The sequence below is a fragment of the Phalacrocorax aristotelis genome, chromosome 1 (assembly GCF_949628215.1).
Source record: "Phalacrocorax aristotelis chromosome 1, bGulAri2.1, whole genome shotgun sequence".
NCBI lineage: Eukaryota > Metazoa > Chordata > Aves > Suliformes > Phalacrocoracidae > Phalacrocorax > Phalacrocorax aristotelis.
In genome coordinates, this window is record NC_134276.1 from 75,255,240 (window position 1) to 75,281,326 (window position 26,087).

Consider the following 26,087-nt stretch of genomic DNA (forward strand, 5'->3'; position numbering starts at 1 on the left):
AAGTATAGACAGGAGAGGGGCTTGCAGGCCTAAGCAGTGGGCTGTGTGGGAGTAGCAGGATAGGCATTTGGATGTCTGGCTCAGTGTGAAGCCTGTACTTTGCAGTTTCCTGTCTCTGTGGAAGCTGCAACAGAAAATGATGGCAGAGTAGTTGGAATCACTTTTGCAGGGAAAACCTATTAGCTGGACCATCCTGAATGACTGACCATTTCTTTTCCCTTGGGCTAGTGGGGTCACAAAAGAGCTTAAGAGATCTTTATGACACCCAAGCTTGTATTTTCTTTTCAGTCCCCTCTCCCTCTTGAAACTGTAAAGGAGTTAAGTTAGCATTGTGCTTTTTTTTTTTTAACCCTTCCCATATAAGATGTCAGTATTGTAGCTCTCTTTGCAAGTAGGGTTTTGAATCTCACAGCAATAGTAGTTTTAATCCCTCATTGCTGATAGTGACAGCTGCGTTATCATGTGAAATGTCGCTTGTCTTCCACAAGTAAATGGTCTGCTTTCATTACTTGGGTATGTGAAACTTTTTTTAGTGGCGTTAAACTGCCACATAAATTGTAGGTCTTGATCCTGAGGAGCACCCTGTAAGACTAGACTCTTGGCAGAGAATTGATTCTTTTTGCAGTTTGAAAGTGGTCTGTTTTGTTCTATGAATGAATGGACAACATGGTTAAATGCTCTTGCTTTGCATGTACCATGCATAACAGAATAGAAGACAGACTGTTACCTTTATGTGCGTGCTTACCTTAGAAAATTCTGAATTAACTTGGACACCTGTACAGGCTTCTCAAGACCTCTGGTGAACGTGTCTTGCGTGTTTCAATGAGCTGCTTTTTAGCAGTAAGTTAGAGGTGAAACCTCACTGGTTATTTTTACGATCTTTTTTTGCTTTGAGATACCGTCTCAAGCTATTTGAACTCCTTAGCAAGAGGTTACCTGAATGCATAATGGCATGGAAGAGCTTGCTTGTGAAAAGACTGAGCTGTTCTACCTTTTGGAAGTGAATGAGCCTGTGTAACAGTAAAGTATGAATGGTCTGGAAACAGCAGAGCTAGAGCTTTGGTCCTGCCTGTCCTTGTGATGGAGGAGTTGGGGAGGAAATGCTGCGGGGGGTGGGGGAGGAATGAATGAAGGCAAAAGTTAGGAAATCTGTAGCAATTAAAAGGATATCCTTTCCATGCATCATGTAATTAGGCTGTGAAGCTCATCTGCTACAGGAAGTTGTTGAGACTGAGAATTAGACAAGATTAAAAAAGGAATTGGACAGACGATAACGAGTACAGATTTTTCTAAATATCTGTATAAATTAATACCATTTTAAAAATTGATTGTTAGGATTAATCCCAAAATCCAGAGCTTATGTCTGATCAGCAACCAGAAGGAAACTTGACATGTTCTTGCACATTCTTCTGGCTCATGAGATACTGTCGGAGACATGATGTTAGGTAGGGTTGATTTAGTATCTGGTTTCCTGGCTTTTCCTATACATGCTTCTAAAGGAGGCTAGGAAGATTCATGGCTACTTAAAAGAAAAGTACAGTATTTCATTTGCTTGGATAATCCATAAAAATAGTTTTAGGGGTAGGGATTTGAACATTAGGATTTACTGTAGTGCATGTCCAAATTGAGCGGATGTTGGAGAACTACAAATCTAATGCTACACTTATTCCTTTCTGTCCAAGATTTTTTAACATCTTAAGTTTTTTAGCCCAGTCAGCATACATACCTGCCTGAAACTATAGCTTCATTTTAATTTTAAAATTATGTTGTCTTTTATTTACTTTGTTATGAAAAAACCCCCAGCCAAACAATAAAACCACCCTGAGTCTCCAGGCTCCTCTGTTATAAAATGCCTTAATACAGAAACTTCATACCCAGATTACAGTGTATTAATGAGAAAAATTCTGCCTTTCTGGGACGAGCCCACCAAATTTTGTCCTGAGATCTTCGTCCTCTGTAAATAGGCAGTCTTTTGCACATACTGTGAAACATCTATACAAAGATTAAACTATCTATGCTCAGATACTGTGTGTCTATATTACAGTTGTAGTAGGTCATATTACAATTTGGCTTTTGTTTTATTTATGAGGTGATTTCAGGTGTAAACTGCTTTATAAGCGTGTTAAAAAATTTACTTGATCCTTATAGAGGTGAATTAAAAAACATTATTTGACCCCCCCAAATGATGAAAAACTCTTGTGTAATTTGCTTCACGCATTACAGAAAGTGTCTGCTGTACTTTGAGTGTTTGGCACCTGGAATTTCAAAGTTGGCCTTCAAAATGGGTTGTAAAGGAGACCAAAAATCCAGGAAAATGCTAGCTGTTTCAGCTTTCTGTGGTTAGAGAGGATATTGGCCCTCATTCCACGCTGTTTTCTGTAAAAGATTTCTGAGAGCGTGCTCTTGGAGGGGACAGGATGGGACATAGTAGTTCCCTCATGACTTTTAAAAATCATGGCTCTTGTGTTTCCTGGGCAGTGGGTCTTCAAACTCCCAAAGTGGTGGGCATGAGGAACAGAGATGCATGTTGCTGACTTGCTCTGGGATCTGCCGGGCGCAGAGGAAGCCTTAGGACTGAAGCAGTTAGATGCAATCCAGCAGAAATCCTGCTTTGATTGTAACAACAGAGCAGTTAACCCATAATTTATTTAGACCTTTGAGGCATGGTTCCCAGTTGTGGCCTAGGCACCTGTGACAAGCAGATTACCCTTGTTGGGGGTTTGCAAGTAGGTGGTCAAAGTACCTGAAAGCTCAGAGTGTGTCACAAGAAGAAATATTGGTGTTTCTTTCCATTTTTAAGAGATGACACAATCAATTTGTTTTCCCTCACACGTACATCTGGGCAAGACAAGGTGAATGAGCAATGGCATCGGTCAGCTTCAGTGGTAGCTAGCAGAGGGGTATTGGAAAAGGTATTTGACTCTTTTTTCTTTTTTTTTTTTCTTTTAAATGTGGTTTAGGTTTGCAGTGGTCATGAACAAAAGGTGCCTGACAGTCTGTGCAGATCTGATGTTTGAACTGCTCAGCGAAGATGGGATTTGTAGAAGGCTGTTTTATTGTCGAGACCTACCCTGTCTTTGCTAATATTTTGCTGTAATTCTCTACAGCATCACTTGTATCCCCCCTGATATTTTTAGTGGCTAAGGATACGTCACACAAAATAGTGTTCTTTGTTTCACAGGTGCGATTTATTCACAGCATAAGCACAGGAGGATCCTGTGAGGAGGATTATATATTGAATTTTCATAGAGAGCTTCCAGATGGAGTCTGGGTTAAAGCCATAGGCAGCTTTTGGTAAAGCATTTATAAACGGATTCTTAGAAGTTAATTTTCCTTGGACATGCTTTTCTAAGATAATTTCCAAATAGGACTCAGAAGTCTGAAAAACAAATAAAACATATGAACCATATCTTTCCTTCTACAGCTCCATGATATTGTTATTGCTTGGTGTGTTCCTGCCATGGGGGAGCGGGGTGGCCTTATTTCTGGAGAACTTTTGTAGAATTTAGCTTTTAAAGGCTTTAGAGAAGGCAGTGTGTCTCTGCAGAGGTGACAAGGAAATTCTCATTGCCTCAGCAAATCCAGGCACTTTTACTGCAGAGCAAAAAGCTAATCTTGACCGAAGAACAAGGTCTCTTCTTCTAGATCTGAGCCTCAGCTCTAAAGCATGAAATAATTATTAGAGTTTCTCAACAAAATGCTTAGGATGGTGATGATTATGATGATGATGATGACATAAGCAAACACATTTTTCATTGACGTCATTCACTCAAATTGCTGCACCGTTTTCAGCTGAAACTAAAAAATTCCTGGCAGCAAAATGAAATGGCACATTCAGACAAAGGAGTCTTGCATGGTAATCAGGGCTAAAACTCATCTCTTCTTTCACGCTTTTAATTGCTACAAGTATTATTTTGAAAATCCCACTGTCACAGTAACTTCTGCAAACGCATACAGCGGTGTCCATTTCTGTGTGTATGGACCTGACTCCAGTAGCTGAGGTCAGTCAGTCAATTGTAGCTCAGCTCTGCCAAGACCCTTCTCTAGTCTGGTCAAGACGTGCAGCGCTAGCTGAGTCTATTCTTGAGGAGTGATGTGTCCAGATGGGAATGCCTTGTTAGCCTAGGCCGGGCATGCTTATTTTTCCTATCTTCTCAATATTGATGATGATATAATAAAATTGAAGAGTTGTGTTTTATGCATGGTAAGAAATAGATCTGCTTTTGGGTGACTGAAAGATGACCACTGAACTCCATGGGCTAACTGTGGAAGTGAAGGTGGTCCTTGCCAAGAGGAGGGTATGTGCTGTGGAGTGGACTAGCTGTTGCTTTATGGATACAGTTAGTAAGGGAGCTGCACTGTTTTTCAAATAAGTGTCCAAAAATAAACAACCACGAGGAAAAGCTGGCTATCTAAATCCTGAAGGCTTGTGTCTGCTCTTTGTTGAGCTGGCTTAGTTAATAGCCTTGAGGCTGACTACTGAAATGATATTTACTTGATTCGTCGGAAAACTCTCTTTGGGTCCTCTGGGTGTTCTGGTTTATTTCCACAACAAAGGAAATACAGAGTGAGTGATCAAGACACGTGTTCTCATATGTTGTCCTTTGAGAGTATTTTACTTTTGTAAAACCCTGCTTGGCCACATGTGAAGAAATGAAGAATGATGAGAGCTAGAGATTGTAATGATTTCAAGTGTCTGCAGGAAATACTTAATTGCACTGTTATCACAGGTAAAAATAGGCAATTCTTAGGAAGTCTTGGTCAAGTTCTGGGCTTCCTTAAGGTTTCAGTCATTGTGTTTACGTTGGTTAAATCTTTGACCTTCAGTGGTACCTCTGTTGTAAATTTTAGAGATCTGAAGCAGTGAACTTAATATTGCGGCGTGGTGATAGTGTGGTCAGTACTATACAACAGTAAAAAGAAACAACAAAGTCCATGCTCCAAGGGGATTTGTGCTCTAAAAATAGAGATGATACAGTTCACATACATAATGGATGATCAGAAAATGAATGTGCTGCTAAGCAATGTAGTTAGAATACTGATGCCTGTAATAGCATTTTTCTTCAAGTGTTTAAAAAATAGTGGGCTTGATATGAAGTACTCCTATGTTCTGTCAGTGGCTTAAAAGGCAGTTTGTAAAGCACTTACCTCAGATAAGGTTTGAAGAATATCTTTTCTGATAATTAAACCAGTCATTGCCCTTCTCATTTATTGGATTATTTTTTCCTTCTGGAGTTCTTTGGAATTGTGCCATGTTAGTGTTTCTCATAATCCTGGTTCTGTACCTGTAACACAGAAAATGAAAAAGCCTTTAAAGTGGCATAAATAATTTTACATTTTATTTTTGGTGTGTGCGCATACTGCTTGGAAAAAAAACGGATGCTTGCCAGTCTTAATGCTTTCACTCTTGTCATTCAGATTTTAATACAGGCCTGTTAGGTACCTGAGGAGTTTTACACAGAAGACAACAGTGTACAGTCTGCTCTGAACCAAAGCAGATAACACATCAGTAGCAAATAAGAGCACCTTGAGTCTGTGCTTTTGAGTTCCCTGGTCAGCCTTCTCTCCTGGCAGCCCATGAGAGATGCAGTTGCAGGACATAATGAAGTAACACTGATGTTCCAGGTCACTGGCAGCCTATTTCAATACCTGTTTTTAGCATAGAGCCTTTTTAAAGAATGGTTTACTTGGTGATTTCCAAGAACAGCTGAAAATTTTTGCAGTAAGCATAACCGGTCTGGTGCTGTCAAACTGAAAAGGGTACATGAAGATATTTGGCTCTGAGATATTTTATTATTCTTCTGGCTATAAAACTGAATTAGTAAGAAGAGAGTTCAGCCTGCCACAGCTTATTGCAGGGATATTTTCTGTTTCATTTTATTGCCCTTTGAGGATTTGATTTCTCGTTATGATAATACAGTTAATTAGTTGTAATGTCTTAGTGTCTTCAGTGGAGAAAAAAACCACAAAGGATGCATATTCCCTTTATTTAAATTGTATGCACCTGTATTTGACGGACACTGACATTAAGTAAGCTTTGAGATGACTGATAATCATGTTTGCATGCTCGTAAAAACTTAATTCCCTTTAGCCAAGGGTTGAATATTATGGCTGGAGGTTTGTCACTGATGGGTTTGCTTTTTTCCACGATGGCACATTTCATTGTATAGATTTGCTAAAGGATACTGAGGTTGGATTGGGTCACCGTGCCGGCATTGCTGGGGTTCAGGCACAGAGCTACACAGGTCTCATGTTTCAGCAAAGGCAGCTGTTCATCTTTGATCCTGGAGATCCTGACTGGTAAAACTTCAGGTGGTTTTAATAAATGAATAAGTGCCTATACATCAATTTCGCCATGGCAACTGTTCGTAGCCAATGATGAATATGACAGTTTGAAGTAGCTAAACTGAGTGAAAGAAAAGGATATGCTGCCTTGTATCTAAGTTGGGGTAAAGCCTACAGACTGGCAAGTAAAATAAGCTGTTCGGAAGTGATGTGGTGGGGAGTCTTAAATCAGACACAGGCCTCCTTTCCTCTGTCACCTGTAACAGCCTTCTTCCTTCTGATTAGCTTTCAGGCAGCAGTGTGGTTTTGAGTTAGTGTAAACTTCTTGTCATACTGCACCCGATGCACTGAGAGTTAGTAATCCAGGTAATTTCAAATTGACTTTTGTTGGTACTCTTTTAAAAAAATTATCAAGGTATATGTATTGTTTCAGTGTAGATTAAGAAAAATACCTACCGCTTCCTTCAGCGTAACACTGTCTCAAGCCACGCTTTCACCTGGTGTTTTTTACAGGTGTTCCGCAAGGATCTCATTAGTGCCATGAAACTACCAGATTCTCACCATGTCAACCCTGATGAATATTATGTCTTTGCGGACACATGGAAACAAGAATGGGAGAAAGGGGTTCAAGTTCCAGCCAGTCCAGAAACTATTCCACAGCCTTCTCTCAGGTAATGGCGATCAGACGCAGATCACGTGCGCAAAACATCAACTTAGAGAAGATGGTCTCCCAAATGTAGGTTGTCTAAAGGCAGTCAGCTCTTCTGTTTTGTTATATTTAAATCTCCAATGTAGCAGCCTTCAGGCATGTTCTTAAACCAAACAAGTACCAATTTGGAAAACATTTCTGTGGCACTTCAGTCCAGATCTGGTTCTCTCTGTACACTGTTATAGTATCTATACTGTGAGATTAAAGAGAGGTTCTTTTTTCCTGAGTCACACGGTGCAATGGATTAAAAACTGTTTTCTCATTTGATTAAAAGCTCATTTCTTATTTATTAAAAATAAACCCAAATCTTAAACGTGTTACTTAAAAGGCTTCCTTAAAAAGCATGATGACGATGATGGAGCAGTAGGCATGCAGTAGTTCCTGATACCTGATAAAGTTACTCACTTGTTCATATTTAATTTTGGTTATTGTTGCCAAAGCTTTAACCCTTTCTGCCTTCTCTTGCCACAAATAGCTGCTTAACACTATAGAGGTTCAGTGATCTCAGTTTCAGGAGATAAATTTACCTTTTGTTCTCTCACACTGTGCTTAGACTAGGAAAACATAACACTGTAGTCCTGCAACCCTTCCTGGTTGGAACAGTGTGTGTTTCAACATAGAAATGTTATTGCCAGCATGGTCTTTGAGACAAAGATAAATGAATTGTCCAATGAAAGTGCTGATGCCAGCATAATTTAATTTCCACTGGGGCTATTGTCAGTACCAAGTTATTAAAAATAAATATATTGTATCTCATACTAGCAGTATTACATTAAAAGAAAAAATTGCTATAGATTTGGCTGGACCAGAGAAAAGAAAAGCTCACAAGGGAACGAAAGGAAAAAATGAGCAAGGTGAAGGGGGAGGAAGAACGGCAGAACAACATCGTTTGTGCTAACATTGACAACACACATTGTCCAGTAAGAATTATGTGGAATACTGCTTGACTGCTGCCTGCTCCTTCTTTACTCCTCTTGCCTTATTTCCCACAGCTTTTCTTTTCTCCTTGTCCTGTGAGCACGCAGAGCTGCTCACGCATGGCACCGTTCCATTCAGTCTCTCTCTGGCTTCCTTTCACATGCAGGGCCTCTTGCATTGAATTCAGAGAAAGATTGACTTTATCTAGCAAAGGTCAGTCTTTCCGTTCCCATAGGCTAGTTCAGTAATCAAGTGCCGAGTTTTATCTCTTAGAATAATTGAAAGATTGAAAACATCAATATTTTTCTCCCTAGCTTCCTAGATGATTTTCAGCTGTTTTTTCCCCCCTTACATTTTTGCTTGGCATCAGAATGGTTCTTACATAACAAAAACAATACATTTGTAACATGGATAAAGTGTCGTTTACAAAATAAGGGTAGACTGTTTATCCCAAATGAAGAGCAAGGATTTCTCCGCGCGCACACACACACACGCTGCAGTAGAATAAATTAAGCTTTCGCAAAAAAGCTGGTATTTTCAAGAAATCAGTTGGCAAGATTTCCTTCTATCATTTAAGAAGAATATAGAACAAAGATTGTAGGGAGTTTTGTGCAGAATACTTTCTGTGGGTTTCAAAAACACTTGCATCATCACACTAGTAGCATTTGTAAAATTGAAAATCATATGCACAGGCTTACATTTTAGAAAGGATTCTGCATACGTAGCAAACCTTAGCACATTTTGTGTGAAGAAGTGACATTTACAGAATCCTGTCTCCCTAGCCTCGCTACACTTACCAGCTAGTTTAAAATCTGTGAAACACTAGGTTTCTCTGCACTTACAGCAAATATTTCATGTCTTTCAAGGATGGGTCTTAAAATGCTGTAACTTTTTCTTTTTTTACTTTCACTCTTAGGGTTGTAGCAGAAAAGGTGAAAGAAGTACTGTATACACGACCCAGGAAATACATCCACTGTTCCAGCCAAGAGCCCACAGAACCAGGTTACATCAACATTTTGGAACTGGCAGAATCTGTATGTCGCTATGACTTGGATGACATGGACATCTTTTGGCTTCAGGAGCTAAATGAAGAGCTTACAGAAATGGGTAACTTTACAATATGTTCTAATTTTAAAAGCAGCAGTTAATTTCTGCCGTTTGGGTTGTAGTCTGCTGTGTGAGATCTCTTAAAAGATCACCGAATGATAATTGAATGGAAATGCTAAGAAAAACGGGAGGTAAAGATACTTAAAATAATTACTTGCTCGATCTGTTTGTGTTTTATGGTTTACCTGATATGCCTAAAAACTTCTTCACGTCCAAAATCATGTGCAACTTCTGCAGACTGAGGCAGGAGAGAAAAAGCCCACACCAGGTGGAATTAATTTTAGGACTTCAAAAGTTAAAATTTGGTGTAGGAAAAGCAGATGTTTCCATTTCTTAAACTTGAACGTATTATTGCCACAAATTCAGAGTTCTGAGGAGCTTGCATGCTGGGTTCTTAACAGACTAATTAAGTTTCACACATGTTATCCCATTTAAAATCAGCTAAGTAAATTTTTTTTTCCACGTGAGTTGTGGGTGTAGAGGGCTATCGGGGGAGTGAGCTATGGAGAATAATCCTGGAATTATCACTGGAACAACTGAGTTGTAGTGGAATAGCCTGTGTGGCTGGCATTCTTCCATGGATGATTGCAGTTCCTTTAGGAAGGACAGGTGGGCAAAAGAGGGAGATACTTGGTATCTCCTGGATTTGTTGTTCACAAACAAAGAACCACCTGTAGGGATGTGATAATTGATGGCATTGTCTGTAGTAGCTATGAATCAGTGGTGATCAAGATCCTAAGGGGACTGAGGGATGGAAGTAGCCTTCTGGTCCTGGACTTCAGGAGAGCAGGTTTATACTTCTTTGGGTAACTGGTAGGTGAGATCTGGGAGGCAGCTCTGAAGAGTGGAACTGCTGAAGAGCGTTAGAGGACTTTAAGGGAAGTCTTGTCCAAGCACAAGAAAGATCCATCCAGACATTCAGGAAAACATGTAGATGTGTCAGGAGACCCTCCTTAGTGAAGGAGGGAACTCATAACTGAGCTCCAGTGCTAGAGGACGTATGTAAGAGGTAGAAGCAAGGACAAGCTTCCCAGGACTATAGGGATGCTGTTAGTAAAACCAAAGCTTTTTGGTAGGTCGGGAGGCAGGTCTCCATCCATAGACATTTTCAAGGTCTGACTAACCATAATCTCCTGAGCAACAACCTTGTCTGGACTCTACTGGGAGCCAGGGATTAGGCTAGAGCCCTCTGAAGGTCCCTTCCCACCTGAATGATTCTGTAACTCTCTTAATTCAGGGAGTGAGAAAATATCCAGGCATCAGATGGAAGAGTTTAATAGCAGAAGACACTTTGTATCAGCAGTCATTTATCTTTTCCATCTCCCTGTTTATTGGTTGCAACAAGGAGTCCAAATTAATAGCCATATTCTTGAGCATAGTCCAGCAGTTAAAATGTTAGCTTCTGACATTAGGTGAACATCCCAACCTTTGAAGGTCTCAGTAAATAGTAAAGTATTGAAGTATGGGCAGCAGCAGCATTTTGACTGAGGGTTTTGAGAGGATGCAGTTTGGAGATTTCTTGTAGCTGTGAACGTCATAGGGTTTCTTACACAGTGTATGTCCTGAAGCTGTGAGCTGAGGACCAGTCTCATAGCAAATCCTTTTTAAGTGGTTCTGCTTATGCTAAGTTTGATTGGTGGTAAGAATATATAGCATGTGTAGTGCTCAAGTGAACAGGCAGTATGGATTGCCAACAGTATATTTATCTACTACTTCATTAAAAAAAACAACAACCCCAAAACAATAAAAGCACTTCTCATCTATTGTGCTGATCACTCTAGTAGTGTACTGGATGGTACTGGGTGGTGGCAACTTCTGTATCTTTACAAGATCTAAAGTGTTCTTGGTAAGTTTTATTTCTTAAGGAGTTGGTGTTCAGAAGAACCTTGTGTATAATTTTGAAAGAACATTTTGTGTGATTTTGGATGTCATTAGTATTTCTTAAAATGATGGAGGTGGAGGGAGGATTGTATGGGAGCAGCTAGCAGTTACAGAAACTGCTGTCTGTCTTTTTATGCTGTTGTATTCTCTTCAAGGTGTAGTCTTGTGTTTTACTCCAGTAGTAGTTCTATTTGTATTTATAAGATAATGCTACAATTAGCCAGAGAGTGGAAAAGGTTTTACTTTTTTTATTTTTTTATTTTTAGTATGTGTGATGGGAGAGAAGGCACTGTGTCTACTGCTTTAATTGACGGAAGTTGTTCTTCTCTCTTCCTGTATCTCGGACTCGGTCAGAGGTACCTGACTGTCCTCTGATTGTCCTTCTCTATTCTTTGTTGCAGGATGTGGGCCCCTGGATGAAAACACGATGGAGAAGACAATCGAAGTGCTGGAACGGCACTGTCATGAGAACATGAATCATGCTATTGAGACTGAAGAAGGATTGGGTATTGAATATGATGAAGACGTCATCTGTGATGTGTGCCGGTCCCCTGACAGTGAAGACGGGAATGACATGGTGTTTTGTGACAAGTGTAATATCTGTGTCCATCAGGTTAGTGTCTGCAGGAATGTTGACGCTGTCCTGTGGCCTTAGTTTACCTTGGCAAGTGTGCAATTTGAACTAGTATTAAATGTTAATTGGAGGGCGTTGTGATTTTTCTAGGTATGAAGGGTGGTACAATAGTAAGTTGAATTTTTGTACCCTGACAGTTACAGTAGATTTAGTGGCCGAGCATGGTAACTATGTGAACATCTACAGCCTAATAGGAACACAAAGTGTGTTCTTGGGACTTGCAAGTACTTCCTCTGTGACCATAAACAATTTCTCTCCTACTATTAAACCTTCTTTTGAAGATAAGCAGGGCAGGTAATACTGGCTTGCCCTATATGTGAAGAATCTAAAGATCATTTGTTTCAGAACTGGGGTTTTTCCTCCTTGACTGACTAGTTAATTGGCCAGACACGAGCTCTCCAAATTTAGCCATCTGAAACCACATGTAGGCACTTCAACAGACTGATCATTTTTAGAAGGCATAAGCACCTGCAATAACCGTGCTCTCAGTCTGAATGTTGCTCACATTTATAGCATTTCAGATGTGGCCAAGACTTCACACTGAGCTCAGCGTAGTCAGGCAGAGGCATCCTTATAATCAAAAAAGGGATATGAATCCTGTGGTTTCTGTACGTCCTGTTCTGGAAGGGGTTTTTGCTAAAAATTGAAGAGACTAGAAGTTGTTTTTTTTTTTTTAAATGTGGTTTTGTACTAACTGCAAGTAATACTCAGAAAACGTATCTGGCTGAAAAAGGACCTGTCATCTCCCTGCTCGCAGTGGGTTGGCTTCCAGCCCGGCCGCTTTCCTGATCTGGTGCACCGCGTGAAGCAGCCACGTGAGCCTGAGTGCCAGTAACGCAGCCAGTGAGAGGAATACAGCCGGCAGCTGGACCGCCTGCTTCAGCCCCTGCTTGTGCCTGTTCAAAAGTAATGATGAATTTGCAGTCAGAGGCTCGTGGTTGCCTGCTGACAGCTGAGCTTGAGCTGATGGCCTGCTGCCTCCTTCCTCTTGACCCTTCCCCATGCTGGACCTGCCTGAAACAAACTGGGGAGCATGTCTGGGCCAGAGCTGATCCCAACAACAGCAACAAATCATCCTGTTTTTAATCTGGATCGGCCCTGGTTCACTACATAGCAGCAGGTCTGTTTGTCATCACACAGTGTGGAGGTGGGGAGTAGGAGCAGTGTGAGAGATTTCTTCCTTCAAGGTGCCCTCTCATGCCAGCTCAAACACATTGTGAAATTACTGGTTTAGTAGTCTAGGCCTCCTCCACTAATTAGCTGGATTATATTAGAAAATAGTTTCAGTCCGTTTCCAATCACCTACATGTGATCTTAGGTGTAATGCCTCTTCTGCATTAATAGTAGAAAGAATGCTAGTGGGAATGTGCCACAGACAAGAAAAAACACTTGTAAAATTTAGATTACAGCTCCCCCTGTTGGGTTTTTACAAGTCATCACATCAAAATAGTGTTTGTTAGTCAGTCTTGGCATTTCCATAATGCAGGATTTAATTCCGAAAAGTCCCCATCTCTACAGGCCTGACATCAATATGCAATGTTTTATGGTATTGCTTTGTATTAAATACTGAGATCTTATAAGAAGAATGCTGGGAAGGCAAATGTGGGAATTTTATACTAGATTTGAATCTGAAAGACTGGTTACAGGTAACGATCCTGTGCTGTTGAGGCTTGCAATGTTACTGTTCCCAGAGCCAGTGTTAATTCACATGTAGTTAGCCATGAAGAACTGCTTGGAATTTGAATCAGAAAGCAGACTGATTTTTTCTATTCTTTGTCCTTTCTTTTTTTTTTAAATTCTCAAACCTAGCAAAATTTAAGAAATTCTTCATTTTCTGAGGGTTTAAGTGCAATACTCGGGAAATATGCATAAAACCCAGCACCCTGTAATTTCAGTATATGCTATAATTTTTGTTGCAATATCACATTAATATTTAAAGTAACAAACGATTCACAGAACTGTAACCACAAGGGTAATTTTTAATATTGCAGGAAATGGTCTTCAGTCAAACAGCTCGTATCCCTTCACATTTAAGTAGAATTATGTTAAATTGTAACGTTATTAGCGGTAGGAAATCGTGATTTTAAAAAGGATTAGATGCAGAAGCTAATTTAAAGAAATGTCTACGGTGGTTGCTTCAGAAATTTAAAAGTCACTAAAAGGAAAGATGAAGGTTCTTAACACCAGTGGTGGTGTTACAGTCACAATGGGTATGTTTTACACTATAAACAAATAATACCAGCAGACATTTTAAAAAGAAACCAGCATAAAAAGACTTTGCTTTAAAGGCTGGTTATCTCTTTGATCACTTGACTCACTTTAAGGTAAAGAAATTAGAGAAGGATTAAATAAAGGCCAAACTGTGCTTTTAGTATTTGAAAACTTTGGTCCATATGAGAACTAATGCTTGCGTGTGAAATCATATCGGTGCAATGATCTCAATACCTGTTTTCCTCTAAGGCATGCTATGGAATCTTAAAAGTACCTGAAGGGAGCTGGCTCTGTCGCACCTGCGTCCTGGGAATACATCCTCAGTGCCTCCTGTGTCCCAAAAGAGGAGGTGCCATGAAAGCTACTAGGACAGGGACCAAGTGGGCACATGTGAGCTGTGCTCTCTGGATTCCAGAGGTAAAACTTAATTTCTGCCTCTTTCTTCTGTATCTTAGACTCCTCTCTGCCCTCCTTCCTTTTCATTCCCTCCTCTGCCATTTTATGTTCTCATGGTTTAAGGTGTTTGTCTGGCTTAATACCTGACTTTATTCTGATGAGTCTGAACAGTCTGTGAGGACTGGGAGAGGGTCCAGCTTGTGTTCTATTAATTGATCACGTGGTCCCTTCCATTTAGTCAGCAGTCACTTCTTGGCGTTGTTATGGTATCTGAGTGGCCTGCTAGATGTAAGCTAGTGTTCACTGTACAACTGCAGCTTCATTGTCTCTCTTGTTTTCTGATGAATTTGTCTGCTCGGTTAGGTGTGTAATTTGCATGCATACATCCACTCTCTTTTTAAAGAACAACCCACAATGCCCCCACCATTGCCTTATTGGTGTAGGATGGACTTTAAGATTTGGTGTTAATGTTCTTCTTGAACTAAAATTTTTCTGAATGGTGGGGAGATTAGGCTTTTTATCTTCTATGTCATATTTTATAAATAAAGACTTTTTAAATGTATCAGTGCATACATATATGGAGAGTTTAATAATGAAGCTTTACACTTTTTCCTCTATTTTGAATCAAGTTCATATCACATTGTCATTCTGTAAATTGGAATGTTCATTCATTTATAGGTGGGGTTTGTACTTAGTTTTGTACTTGGAATATTTCTGTTTTCTTTCTGGTAAGATACACAGATCTATTACAGTGGGGGTTTAATGCAGGGCGGTAGCCAGATCTTTCGGCACCATGACATCGGGGAATGGATGCCTTATTTTCTGAACCTTCTGCTCCCAAGCACACAGGCAGGCCTCACGTTTGCAAAACTTTGAGGAAGATGTTAAGATCCTCAGTATTGTTTTTAACATAGCAGCCAGATGTAATGTGTAATGCCTAGCTCTGTCTCAGGCATATATCTGCTTTTCAAGGAGGTTACCTTTGCAGTTGCATTTTCCTTTCAGGCCTGTATTTCCTGGCATCTCTCCCACCTTTAAAGAGAGAAGAGTTGAGGAAAAAAATCCCCAACTATTTATTTTAAATAAAATTAAAAAATAATCTCCTGACTTTTCCTCCTGTTCTTATGAAGTGTCTTGGTTGGAAGCTCTCCTGGCTCTGAGCAAACTGCTTTTCCTAAGAAATCCTTTCTGCACGTGGTTGTCTTGATGCTGTCAACAGCAGAAGAGGAACCGGCAGGTTTGGGAAGCATGTGACGGCGGGGCAGGGAGTACACACTGCCTTCCCACCTGCCCACCTCCTTCTGGCTGAGGAAGAGAAGCTGCCAGGGGAGCACCCAGGTGGGGGAGCTCGAATCAGCAGCTCCCACAGTCCATTCAGTGGTTCCAGGCCTCTCCAGGCCTTGGGCACCTCCTCCCCTCCACACCAATGCCAAGCGTGTCAGGCATGGTGAGGAGGTGACACCTGCCAGTAGGGGCAGGAAATGCCTCTTGGATCCATTTTGTCTCTGTCTTCTGCGTTGCCACTTGTAAAACAATTCAGTTGCCAGAGAAGCCTTTGGGAATCTTTGCTAAAATGGCAGGTCAGTTCCTGTCTGGATAGTCACTGTGGCCTTACATGCTGCAGGGGACAAGAAAGACCCCGAGTTTGAAGACCTGGGGATGGATACTTTAGGGGAGCATACGTATTCTCATATACCTATTTTTCTTCTCCCCAGGCTAGTAGCACACTGGAACTCCCCCAAAAGAAACAGATGAATTATAAAGTCATTGCCATTTCCTCTTGTGGCCCTAATAAAATTGAGCAAAGCAGAATGCAGAGAGGGATGGGCCATAAACATGTCTGTGCCTTTCGGTAAAAGGTTCAGAGAGGGACCTCACCAACTATAGGCTAGCATTATTGCAGGCAATTGCACCAGGTATTTTCCTTCATCAGCTCATTCAGCACTGTCTTAAAATGTTTTTTCTTCCCTCCCTTCCTTGTAAGATACTCAGGAAAAAAAGGACAGTCTACTGCTTGTGGAAGAAGAGGCAGGTAACAGAAGAAGAGTACAGAGACCTCGTGAGGTCATACAGGGAGAAAATTAGGCAAGCAAAAGCCCAGCTAGAACTCAACCAGGCCACTGCTGTAAGGGATAACAAAAAATGTTTTTACAGATATATTAACAACAAAAAGAATCAAAGAGAATCTCTGTCCTCTGTTGGACATGGAGGGGAACATTGCAACTGAGGATGAGGAAGAGGCTGAGGTATTAAATGCTTCTTTGCCTCAGTCTTTAACAGTCAGACCCCAGTTATCCCCAGGGTATTCAGCCCCCTGAGCTGGAAGGCAGGGACGGATCGCAGAACAAACCCCCCATAATCCAGGAGGAAGCTGTTTACGACAAGCTGCTCCAGCTTGTCACTCACAAGTTTATGGGGCAGATGAGATCTACCCGAGCGTACAGAGGGACCTGGCAGAGGAGCTTGCCAAGCTGCTCTCCATCGTTTACCAGCAGTCCCAGTTATCAGGGGAGGTCCCAGATGACTGGAGGCTTGCTGATGTGACGCCCATCAGCAAGAAGGGCCAGAAGGAGGATCTGGGGAACTACAGGCCAGTCAGCCTGCCCTTGGTACTGGGGAAGGTTATGGAGCGGTTCATCTTGAGTGAGCTTACCAAGCATGTGCAGCATAACCAAGGGATCAAGCCCAGCCAGCATAGGTTCATGAAAGGCAGGTCCTCCCTGACCAACATGATCTCCTCCTATGACCAGGTGACACACCTCGTGGATGAGGGAAAGGCTGGGATTGTTGTCTACCCGGACTTTAGTAAAGCCTTTGATACTGTCTCCCACAGCATCTTCCTAGAGAAGCTGGCAGCTCATGGCTTGGGTGGGTGTACTCTTTGATGGGTAAAAAACTGGCTGGGTGGCCAAGCCCAGAGAGTTTTGGTGAACGGAGATAAATCCAGTTGGCGGCCGGTCATTGGTGGGGTTCCCCAGGGCTCAGTGTTGGGGCCAGTCTTGTTTAATATCTTAATCAACGATCTGGATGAGGGGATCGAGTGCACCTTCAGAGAGTTTGCAGATGACACCAAATAGGGTGGGAGTGTTGATCTGCTCGAGGGTAGGAAGGCTCTGCAGAGGGACCTGGACAGGTTGGATCGATGGGCCGAGGCCAACTGTATGAAGTTTAGCAAGGCCAAGTGCTGGGTCCTGCGCTTGGGTCACAACCACCCCATACAACGCTACAGGCTTGGGGAAGAGTGGATGGAGAGCTGCCTGGCAGAGAAGGACCTGGGAGTGTTGGTCGACAGGTGGCTGACCATGAGCCAGCAGTGTGCCCAGGTGGCCAAGAAGGCCAACAGCATCCTGGCTTGTATCAGAACTAGCGTGGCCAGCAGGAGTAGGGAAGGGATCGTGCCCCTGTTCTCGGCACTGGTGAGGCCGCACCTTGAATATTGTGTTCAGTTTTGGGCCCCTCAGTACAAGAAGGACATTGAGTTGCTGGAGCGTGTCCAGAGAAGGGCAACGAAGCTGGTGAAGGGTCTGGAGAGCAGGTCTTATGAGGAGAGGTTGAGGGAACTGGGGCTGTTTAGCCAGGAGAAGAGGAGGCTGAGGGGGGGAGATCTTATGGCTCTCTACAACTACCTGGAAGGAGGTTGTAGCGAGGTGGGTGTTCATCTCTTCTCCCAGGTCACTAGTGGTAGAACAAGAGGAAACTGCTTCAGGGTGCATCAGGGGAGGTTTAAATTGGATATTAGGCAAAATTTTTTTACTGAAAGAGTGGTCAAGCACTGGAACAGGCTGCCCAGGGAAGTGGTGGAGTCGCCATTCCTGGAGGTATTTAAAAGCCGTGTAGATGTGGTACTTCAGGTCATGGTTTAGGAGACACGCTAGTGTTGGGTTGATGGTTGGACTTTATGATCTTAAGGGTCTTTTCCAACCTAAATGATTTTATGATTCTAATGCTTTCGAAAGGCTTTCTTGGCCCTTGCTTGACTGACTGGGATGTTGGAAGGTTTTTGCTTTCCAAAGTGTACTTGTTGGTTTACATCCTTTTGTTCTTCTGCCTTTATTGTCTTTTAGTGCAAATGTGTAATCTATTTCACGTTTTCTTAAAAGGCTTTCTTTTAAAAAATATTTAAAGAACAGAAACACTGAGACAGAAAACTTACACTGAGCGTTTTGAAATTCAAGGTCTTTCTCTACCTTAGATAACCCTTTACAGTTACGTCCTCCCTCAGTCAATGCGGTATTAGCTGAAGCAGAAAATTATTCTTCTTTGCTACAACTGGAAGGGTATCAAACTGGCTATCCTTAGCTGCTGTTGTGAGCGGCTGCGCTCCAGCCACTGGCCATCCATTCCCAGCCACCGACGCAGATCACTCTGCACTCGTGCAGCTTCTGGTGGAAGGTTAGCAGGGGAGCAGAGGACAGCAGGGTGACTATCGAGATGGCAGCTTGTGTGCATAACAATTGCAGGGAAGAGGCTTCAACAGCCCATATTTTTCACTTGCTCCCACTCTTAAAATTTTGCTTCAGAGTACAGCAGTAAAAATGTAACCTGATACAAGGTGAAGAAATAACAGAGAAAACAGTTACACGTTACAGCAGATGGATCATTTCTGCCTTGGGATGGGAGATTTTGGGGATTGAAAATGTTGGCCCCTCTACTCTCTGGATCCCTTGTGAGCAAAGAAGTTCAAACAGACTTTGCTTTGACTCCTCTCTTTGAATATCAGAAGCATGCAGGTGGCATGAGGCCAGTATAAATAAATCGCACCTGACTCTGTAAGTGCCTCTTTGTGCTTTTATAAAGTGGGGTAGTATAAACAGGCAGCATTACAAGCTGAACGGACAGTATTTCCAACATAAATGTTTCCTGACCTTATGAGTCCCCTCTGGGGAAGGAGCAAGGAGAGCTTTAAAAGGGGCAGAGAGGGACAGGCAGAAGGTCTGTGTCAATTCCCAGCTCCTGCTGGGAAGCACGGTGGAAAGTGGTATTACTCAGTCTCCAGAAAAATTCACTAAGATTCTGCTTTCTTTTTGAGAGGAATATAGACAGCCCAACAAGTTGCTATAAGCCCTTAATTCCCAAAGGAAGTCTTGCCTTTTAGTGTAGTGGTAACTGGGACGAGAATTGCAGTCAATCTTTGTACAATATTGTTTCAGAAATACCTGTGCAACTTGTAACCAGCTCTATTTTGAGCAAGGTCAAATTAGGTTGATGAAAGGCTCTTTCATCCTGGATGCAAAACCCTTCATTTGGTGATGTTTAAGAGTGCTGGACATGATTTTGTGGAACCATTCAAGTGTTTCAGGGACAGCTTGTCAATTTCCTGCCAAATTAGAGGAAGGTCCCAACAGATTAAGTTGTCATCTCTACCTGATGAGGACATCATATATTGCCTGCCTGTTCTCCTTCTTGTCTGGTAAAACCTGGACCTTCTCTGAAGCATGTCACAATCTTCCTAATGAAGACTTCTGGAAATGCCATGCAGCAGGTTGACCTCAGTATATTCCAGAAGATGTGGCTTGTAGTTGGGGAATGGAGGGTGAAGTACTAAAACAAATATAAATCTTATTAGAGTCAATTAATTATTTCATTAACTACTGATCAACTTTTTTTAAATGTGGAAATTATGCACCAAGTAATCTCTTGCAAAGCTGCCTTTTCCACCTACTTAAATGATCTTTAGAGCAATGCAATGATAAGGAGAGAGTAGCCAAAAATAGTCTGAGCACAGCAGCTCTGACTCTCAGATTTGATTTAGCACTGCTGTCTTTGGATAAATCTACCTCATAGAGGTCTGCTGAAGCAAAGCCTTTCCTCCTCAGGGATTAAGCAGGTTTTAAAATGAATACGTGTATCAAGTTGTTGTTGATGTACCCCAAAAGGGAAGCTAGGAAACTCAGCTCTGGCTACTGGCTCTTGTAAAGTCAGCAGTTCAAACTAAGTCATGTTAAACTAATTCATATAACCTGGATTTCCCTAGGAAAGTCTTATTATGGAGGTAATCTATGAAAACTACTGCAGTATAATGCTCTCCAAATTTTCTAGGAAAGAAAAATTGCTGTTCAATCTCAGTCTTAACTGATTTCTTAAGGAATCAGCTTTATTCTGGCCTCACAGTGCCACAGATCACTATCTAGGAACCTCCTTTGAATTCTTAGATCTGACTCCCTTGGAGGCCTCGATTCTACCACTGGAAATACAGGTCTGTTCTGTTCAGGTGAATTGTTCATAGAAAGAGTGGAGATCTTCCTAGCTAGAATTGGCATTGTATTTCTGCTTCAGGCAGGTAGCCCTCCAAAGCACACAGTTACTAAATTCAAGAAGTGCTGTGTCAGCATCCAAATCCAAGCCTTTGGAAACTCTGCCATGTGCCATTCTCATATGGGCCCGGTTCCGCGTGTTGGTCATTCAGAGCTGGCCAATGTATTGTTTCTGCCCTTGGATGAATCCTATCTGTCCGGATTTGCTCAGGGATGCCTATGGAGATAATTTATGTCTGTTTTGGTGTCCCAGGTTAGGGAGGATGGTCCTTGTTTCCCAGTATGGACAACAGGCAGCTGAGACGTTTCAGTCACAGTGGGTATGTGGATGTTGGTATAACAAAGAATAGGAAAAGGTATCCTATGCTTATCTGAATTTTTTTCTTTCTTGTAGTAATAATATCCATAAACTGGTCATCCAGACTAAGTATGTGAAAACTGGCACAAGAGAATATACTGTACTTTGCAGTACGAGAATTTTGTTGTATGGTTTCTCAAATTACACTTGATAGAGTCTGTAGTTAGGAGAGTGTATTAGTATCACCTCTTGCATTTGGGAGTGCTTAAGGGAGAGGCAGAGCTGGGAAGTGAGGCTTTCCGTGGCTGCTGACTGATAGATCTGTTTCTGCCCCAAATTGTGAGCTGGCAGAAGTAGCTGTTGTAGGAGATCTGTGGATTTTAAAAAAGGAACTTTTCAGATAAGTATGAGTAAGTGTTCTTATTTCGTTCCGAGTAGCCTGTATTTTGGTACTTTTTAAGTTAGACCTCTTAAAGCAGCACAGGAAAAAAAAACCAAACCAGAACAGAAAGGAAGTAAACTTTGGCATCACTTACTGCAGTCTCTCAGCTGGTTCATAACAAGGCATGCTGTAGATCACGCAAATGTTTTGAAGAATTGCAACTTCTAGCCACCAGATTAAAGTAGTATTGTTCCACAATATTGTTTTCATGTGGGATCTTTTAGGGTCTCTTGCTAAGACGTATGAGCACATGGAGATCTCACAGTGAGATAAATGTGTGGTCGTATTTCTTCTTCTGGTATTAACGGAGAGCTTGTTTTTATTGCCTTGATAACTGCTTTCCATGCTGTTCTTTTTGTTTACAGGTTAGTATTGCTTGCCCAGAAAGGATGGAGCCAATCACAAAGGTGTCTCACATTCCACCAAGTCGATGGGCTCTAGTGTGTAGTTTATGCAAACTGAAAACCGGTGCTTGCATTCAGGTATGTGCTTCTCCTGTGGTAACTCTTTGAGTCTTTGTGAGAAGGAAAATTTTTGGTTTTGCATTTTGTTCTTCCTGTGTTTACAATGCAGATGACTGTTGGACAGATGCCTACTACTTCATAGCTGTTTGCTATCAAATTAGTTCACTAGCACAGAGATTTAGGGGTTAGTCTGCATTGACTTCTTTTGAATAAGGCTGAGATGTGTAAGGACTTGCTACTATGTGGGTCAGAGATTAATAGAAAGGCCCTTCTGTTGAACAGTGCTCACAAATGAGAAAATACTGAATTGGGTGATAGCAATTTCAAAGGGATCAACAGATATTTGTAAGAGTGCTTAGGAAATGTGTTTTTGTAGGGATGGACCTTCATGTAATTAAGGTAATTCTGTCCTTTGTTTCTGGTTTGTTGCTTCTGCTAGTGTTTGAGGGTTTTTGTTTTATTTTGTCTGTAGTGCTCTGTGAAAAGCTGTATCACTGCCTTTCATGTCACCTGTGCCTTTGAGCATAGCTTAGAGATGAAGACTATCCTGGATGACGGGGATGAAGTCAAGTTCAAGTCATATTGTCTAAAGCACAGCAAGAACAAGCAGAATTCACTGCCTGATGTTGATGAGCACCCCAAGAGTGTGTCAGACCAGAAGCAAACAGAGAGCGAGAAAACCAGTTTGCGAGCCCAGAAACTCCGAGAGCTGGAAGAAGAGTTTTACTCCCTAGTTAAAGTGGAGGATGTTGCAGCAGAACTGGGCCTTCCTAAACTTGCTGTAGACTTCATCTACAATTACTGGAAATTAAAGCGAAAAAGTAACTTTAACAAACCATTGTTTCCTCCCAAGGAGGATGAAGAAAATGGCTTGGTGCAGCCAAAAGAAGATAGCATTCATACTCGCATGAGGATGTTCATGCATTTGAGGCAGGACCTAGAGAGGGTAAGAGTTTAACTGGTAAAGTTTTGAAAAACTGTTGGCAGGTAGCAAGGTCTTTGTTCATGGACAAAAGTGGGAATGGGGGAAGCACAGGGAGGTGATTTTTAAAATAAATAAATAAAAAAAATAAAAAGTAAGGCCTTCAACTGCAGTCTTTTGGTATGCTGCAGAGACTTTCAGGGACCATCCCTGCTCAGTCCAGTGAGAGATCCAAAGTGAAAGGAGTGCTTCCTGACTTGCTTAGAGGTTATTCCTTTATGTATGTTAAGATGCATGTTTCGATGCACAATGGACATATTTGCTAATTGACTCTTTGATTTCAACTTCAACTGAGTAAATGTTTTTTAAAAATTAGATTTATTTGACCCAGCTATTGCTAGTGATACAGATTCAATAACAAAGAAAAAGTTACTTTTATTAAATGAAAGTAAGTGCAAACAGCAAAGGAATGGGGCAGGCGTAACAAATTTGTATCTTCCACCTTCTGTCTTGGGGTGGAAGGACTCTTGATTTGTACTTAAAAAGGTGTTTTGTAATGGTTATAATAGGATGGTAAATATTAGCCAATTCTGACTTTGGAAAAATAAGTTTGCTTAGGTAAAGCAGTAACTGTTCTTCGGTTGAGTGTGCATTAAGCTTTTGGAGAATCCCAGAAATATATTAAAGCAGGGCTTCTCATCCTCATAGTTTGAAGGCGGGTAGGTGAAGTCCTAGATAGTTAACATCCACAGTGACTTTTTGGCTCCACACACAGAGAAGAATAATGCTGGCCTGCACTCGTACCGCTTCCTGTGACATCTGATTCAGGAATCTTACATACCTCTTTTCCTTGCCAGCATGCTGGTGTCAGCTAGTCCCAGGGAGCAGGCAGGCTGAATCGCTCGTCGCTGTCTTGACCCAGATGCTTTCACTGCAAGTAGCTGCCTTAGGCACTACAGTTAGTTAGCGGTCTGAAAATAACCCACTGAGCCTACCACTGCTTGTGGCTTTACTGAGAAAGAGGAAAAGGAAGTTATCTTTCCATTAGTAGCTAGCTGGGCTGTTACTAGATTGCCAGCTAGCTGGTAGTTTGAGAAGATGGAGCCCTTCAGCAAAATGCAGAGCAGGAATTTATTAGGAAGGCATATGTAGTGCCTTTTTCCAGCAGCTGATGGGGGAGGAAGACAGGCTTGTTACTACTCGGAGGCTGCCCATTAGGTTGGCCTGTTAGCTAGTGATCACCTGCAGTTTTCAAGGGCTTAGAGATAGTTAGTGAATGTAAAAAAAATAAAGTAGGTGTGCTAAAAGTGATGTGGAGATGAGACACTGGAGAGCAAGGGAAGGAAAAACAGGAGAGAGAAAATATTGTTTAAGAAAAGGAAAAACAGTTTTGGGGAGAGCAGAGCAGGAAAATACAGGGAGATGAGTGTTGGAACTGAGATTTGCACTTTTTCAATCTAACTGTTGTCTTGAATCTAGTTATAATCAAGCTCAGATCTCCTTTTCCAGGAGCAATTTGGATATGGATCTTTATTAAAAAAAAAAAAAATTACAAAATCCATAACATGGCTCGAATGGAGGGTTGGGATGTTAGTGGGGTTTTTTGTCTCTTAAACAAGAAACCATTTAAAGTTTTTTTCTTTTTGCTTGACACTTGGTTGATTTGCATCAAATTTTGTTAAAATTGATTTACTTATTTTGAGTGGAGGTACATAACAACACCATGCAACACTACAAGCTTGGGGAGGAGTGGCTGGAAAGCTGCCTGGCAGAGAAGGACCTGGGAGTGTTGGTTGACAGCCGGCTGACCATGAGCCAGCTGTGTGCCCAGGTGGCCAAGAAGGCCAACAGCATCCTGGCTTGTATCAGGACTAGCGTGGCCAGCAGGAGTAGGGAAGGGATCGTGCCCCTGTTCTCGGCACTGGTGAGGCCGCACCTTGAATATTGTGTTCAGTTTTGGGCCCCTCAGTACAAGAAGGACATTGAGTTGCTGGAGCGTGCCCAGAGAAGGGCAGCAAAGCTGGTGAAGGATTGAGAGCACAAGTCTTAAGAGGAGCAGCTGAGGGAACTGGAACTGGGGCTGTTTAGCCAGGAGAAGAGGAGGCTGAGGGGGGGAGATCTTATGGCTCTCTACAACTACCTGAAAGGAGGTTGTAGTGAGGTGGGTGTTGGTTTCTTCTCCCAGGAAACAAGTGATAGGACAAGAGGAAATAGCCTCAAGTTGTGCCAGGGGAGGCTTAGATTGGATATTAGGCAAAATTTTTTTACTGAAAGAGTGGTCAAGCACTGGAACAGGCTGCCCAGAGAAGTGGTAGAGTCACCATCCCTGGAGGTATTTAAGAGAGGTATAGATGTGGTGCTTAGGGACACGGTTTAGTGGTAGACTTGGCAGTGCTGGGTTAACCTTTGGACCTGAAGATCTTAAGGGTCTTTTCCAACCTAAATAATTCTATGATTCCATACTTCATACTTTGAAACAGTTGTCTCAAAGTTTCTGAACTTCCTGTGCCATGAGATTTTTCTGCTCATTTATGTCTTGTGGTAAAAATAAACTTGGGAATCTTGGGATTCCCTTTCTAGGGAGAGAGGTTCCAGTTCTGAACAGATGGAGCTGAGTGCTGGGGGAAGTACATTTGGCAAATATCTTTCAGCTAGCCCCTGTGCTATTTCTGTGTCTGAAAGCTCTTTTAAGTGTCTATCAAGAACTTTCAGTACCTCTTTCTGTTCTCTTTATATTAGGTGGAAATATTGCTGTTAACTCAAACAAATAGTGAAAGTAGAATTATGTGGAACTGAATCATAGAACCATAGAATCACAGAACAGTTTGGGTTGGAAGGGACCTTCAAAGACCTTCTAGTTGCAACTCCCCTGCCATGGGCAGGGACACCTTCCGCTAGACCAGGTTGGTCAGAGCCCCATCCAACCTGGCCTCGAACACTGCCAGGCATGGGGCATCCACAGCTTCTCTGGGCAACCTGTTCCAATGCCTCACCACCCTCATTGTCAAAAATGTCTTCCTTGTGCCCAATCTAAACCTACCCTCTTTAAGTTTAAAGCCATTACCCCTTGTCCTGTCACTGAAGGCCCTGGTCTCTCTGCCTGTCTTATATTCCCCTTCCATAAAATGAAAGGCTACAGTAAGGTACCCCAGCAGCCTTCCCTCCTCCAGGCTGAACAACCCCAGCTCTCTCAGCCTGTCCTCGTAGGAGAGGTGCTCCATCCCTCCAACCATTTTTGTGGCCCTCCTCTGGACCCACCCTAACACTTCCATGTCCTTCTTGTGCTGAGGGCTCCAGAGCTGAATGCAGCACTCCAGGTTGGGTCTCATGAGAGCGGAGCAGAGGGGCAGAATCACCTCCCTCGACCTGCTGGCCGCGCTGCTTTTGATGCAGCCCAGGATGCAGTTGGCTTTCTGGGCTGTGAGCGTACATTGCCGGCTCACATCTAATTTTTCACCCACCAGTACCCCCGAGCCCTTCTCCGCAGGGCTGCTCTCATTCCCTTCATCCCCCAGCCTGTCCTGACACTGGGGGTTGCCCCAACCCAGGTGCGGGACCCTGCATTT

The 26,087-nt window shown here is 42.2% G+C and overlaps 1 protein-coding gene across 7 annotated transcripts in view; it reads left to right on the plus strand.

The window, feature by feature from the left end:
• Positions 1-26,087, plus strand: part of JADE3 (jade family PHD finger 3) — a 70,606-nt gene that overhangs the window by 38,770 nt on the left and 5,749 nt on the right. For all 7 annotated transcript variants that reach the window (XM_075094019.1, XM_075094056.1, XM_075094066.1 and 4 more), the window contains 6 exons: positions 6,799-6,956; positions 8,829-9,019; positions 11,302-11,513; positions 13,995-14,162; positions 21,501-21,617; positions 22,072-22,545. In XM_075094019.1, coding sequence (XP_074950120.1) covers positions 6,799-6,956; positions 8,829-9,019; positions 11,302-11,513; positions 13,995-14,162; positions 21,501-21,617; positions 22,072-22,545 — 1,320 coding nt within the window. The remainder of the gene's footprint in view (positions 1-6,798; positions 6,957-8,828; positions 9,020-11,301; positions 11,514-13,994; positions 14,163-21,500; positions 21,618-22,071; positions 22,546-26,087) is intronic.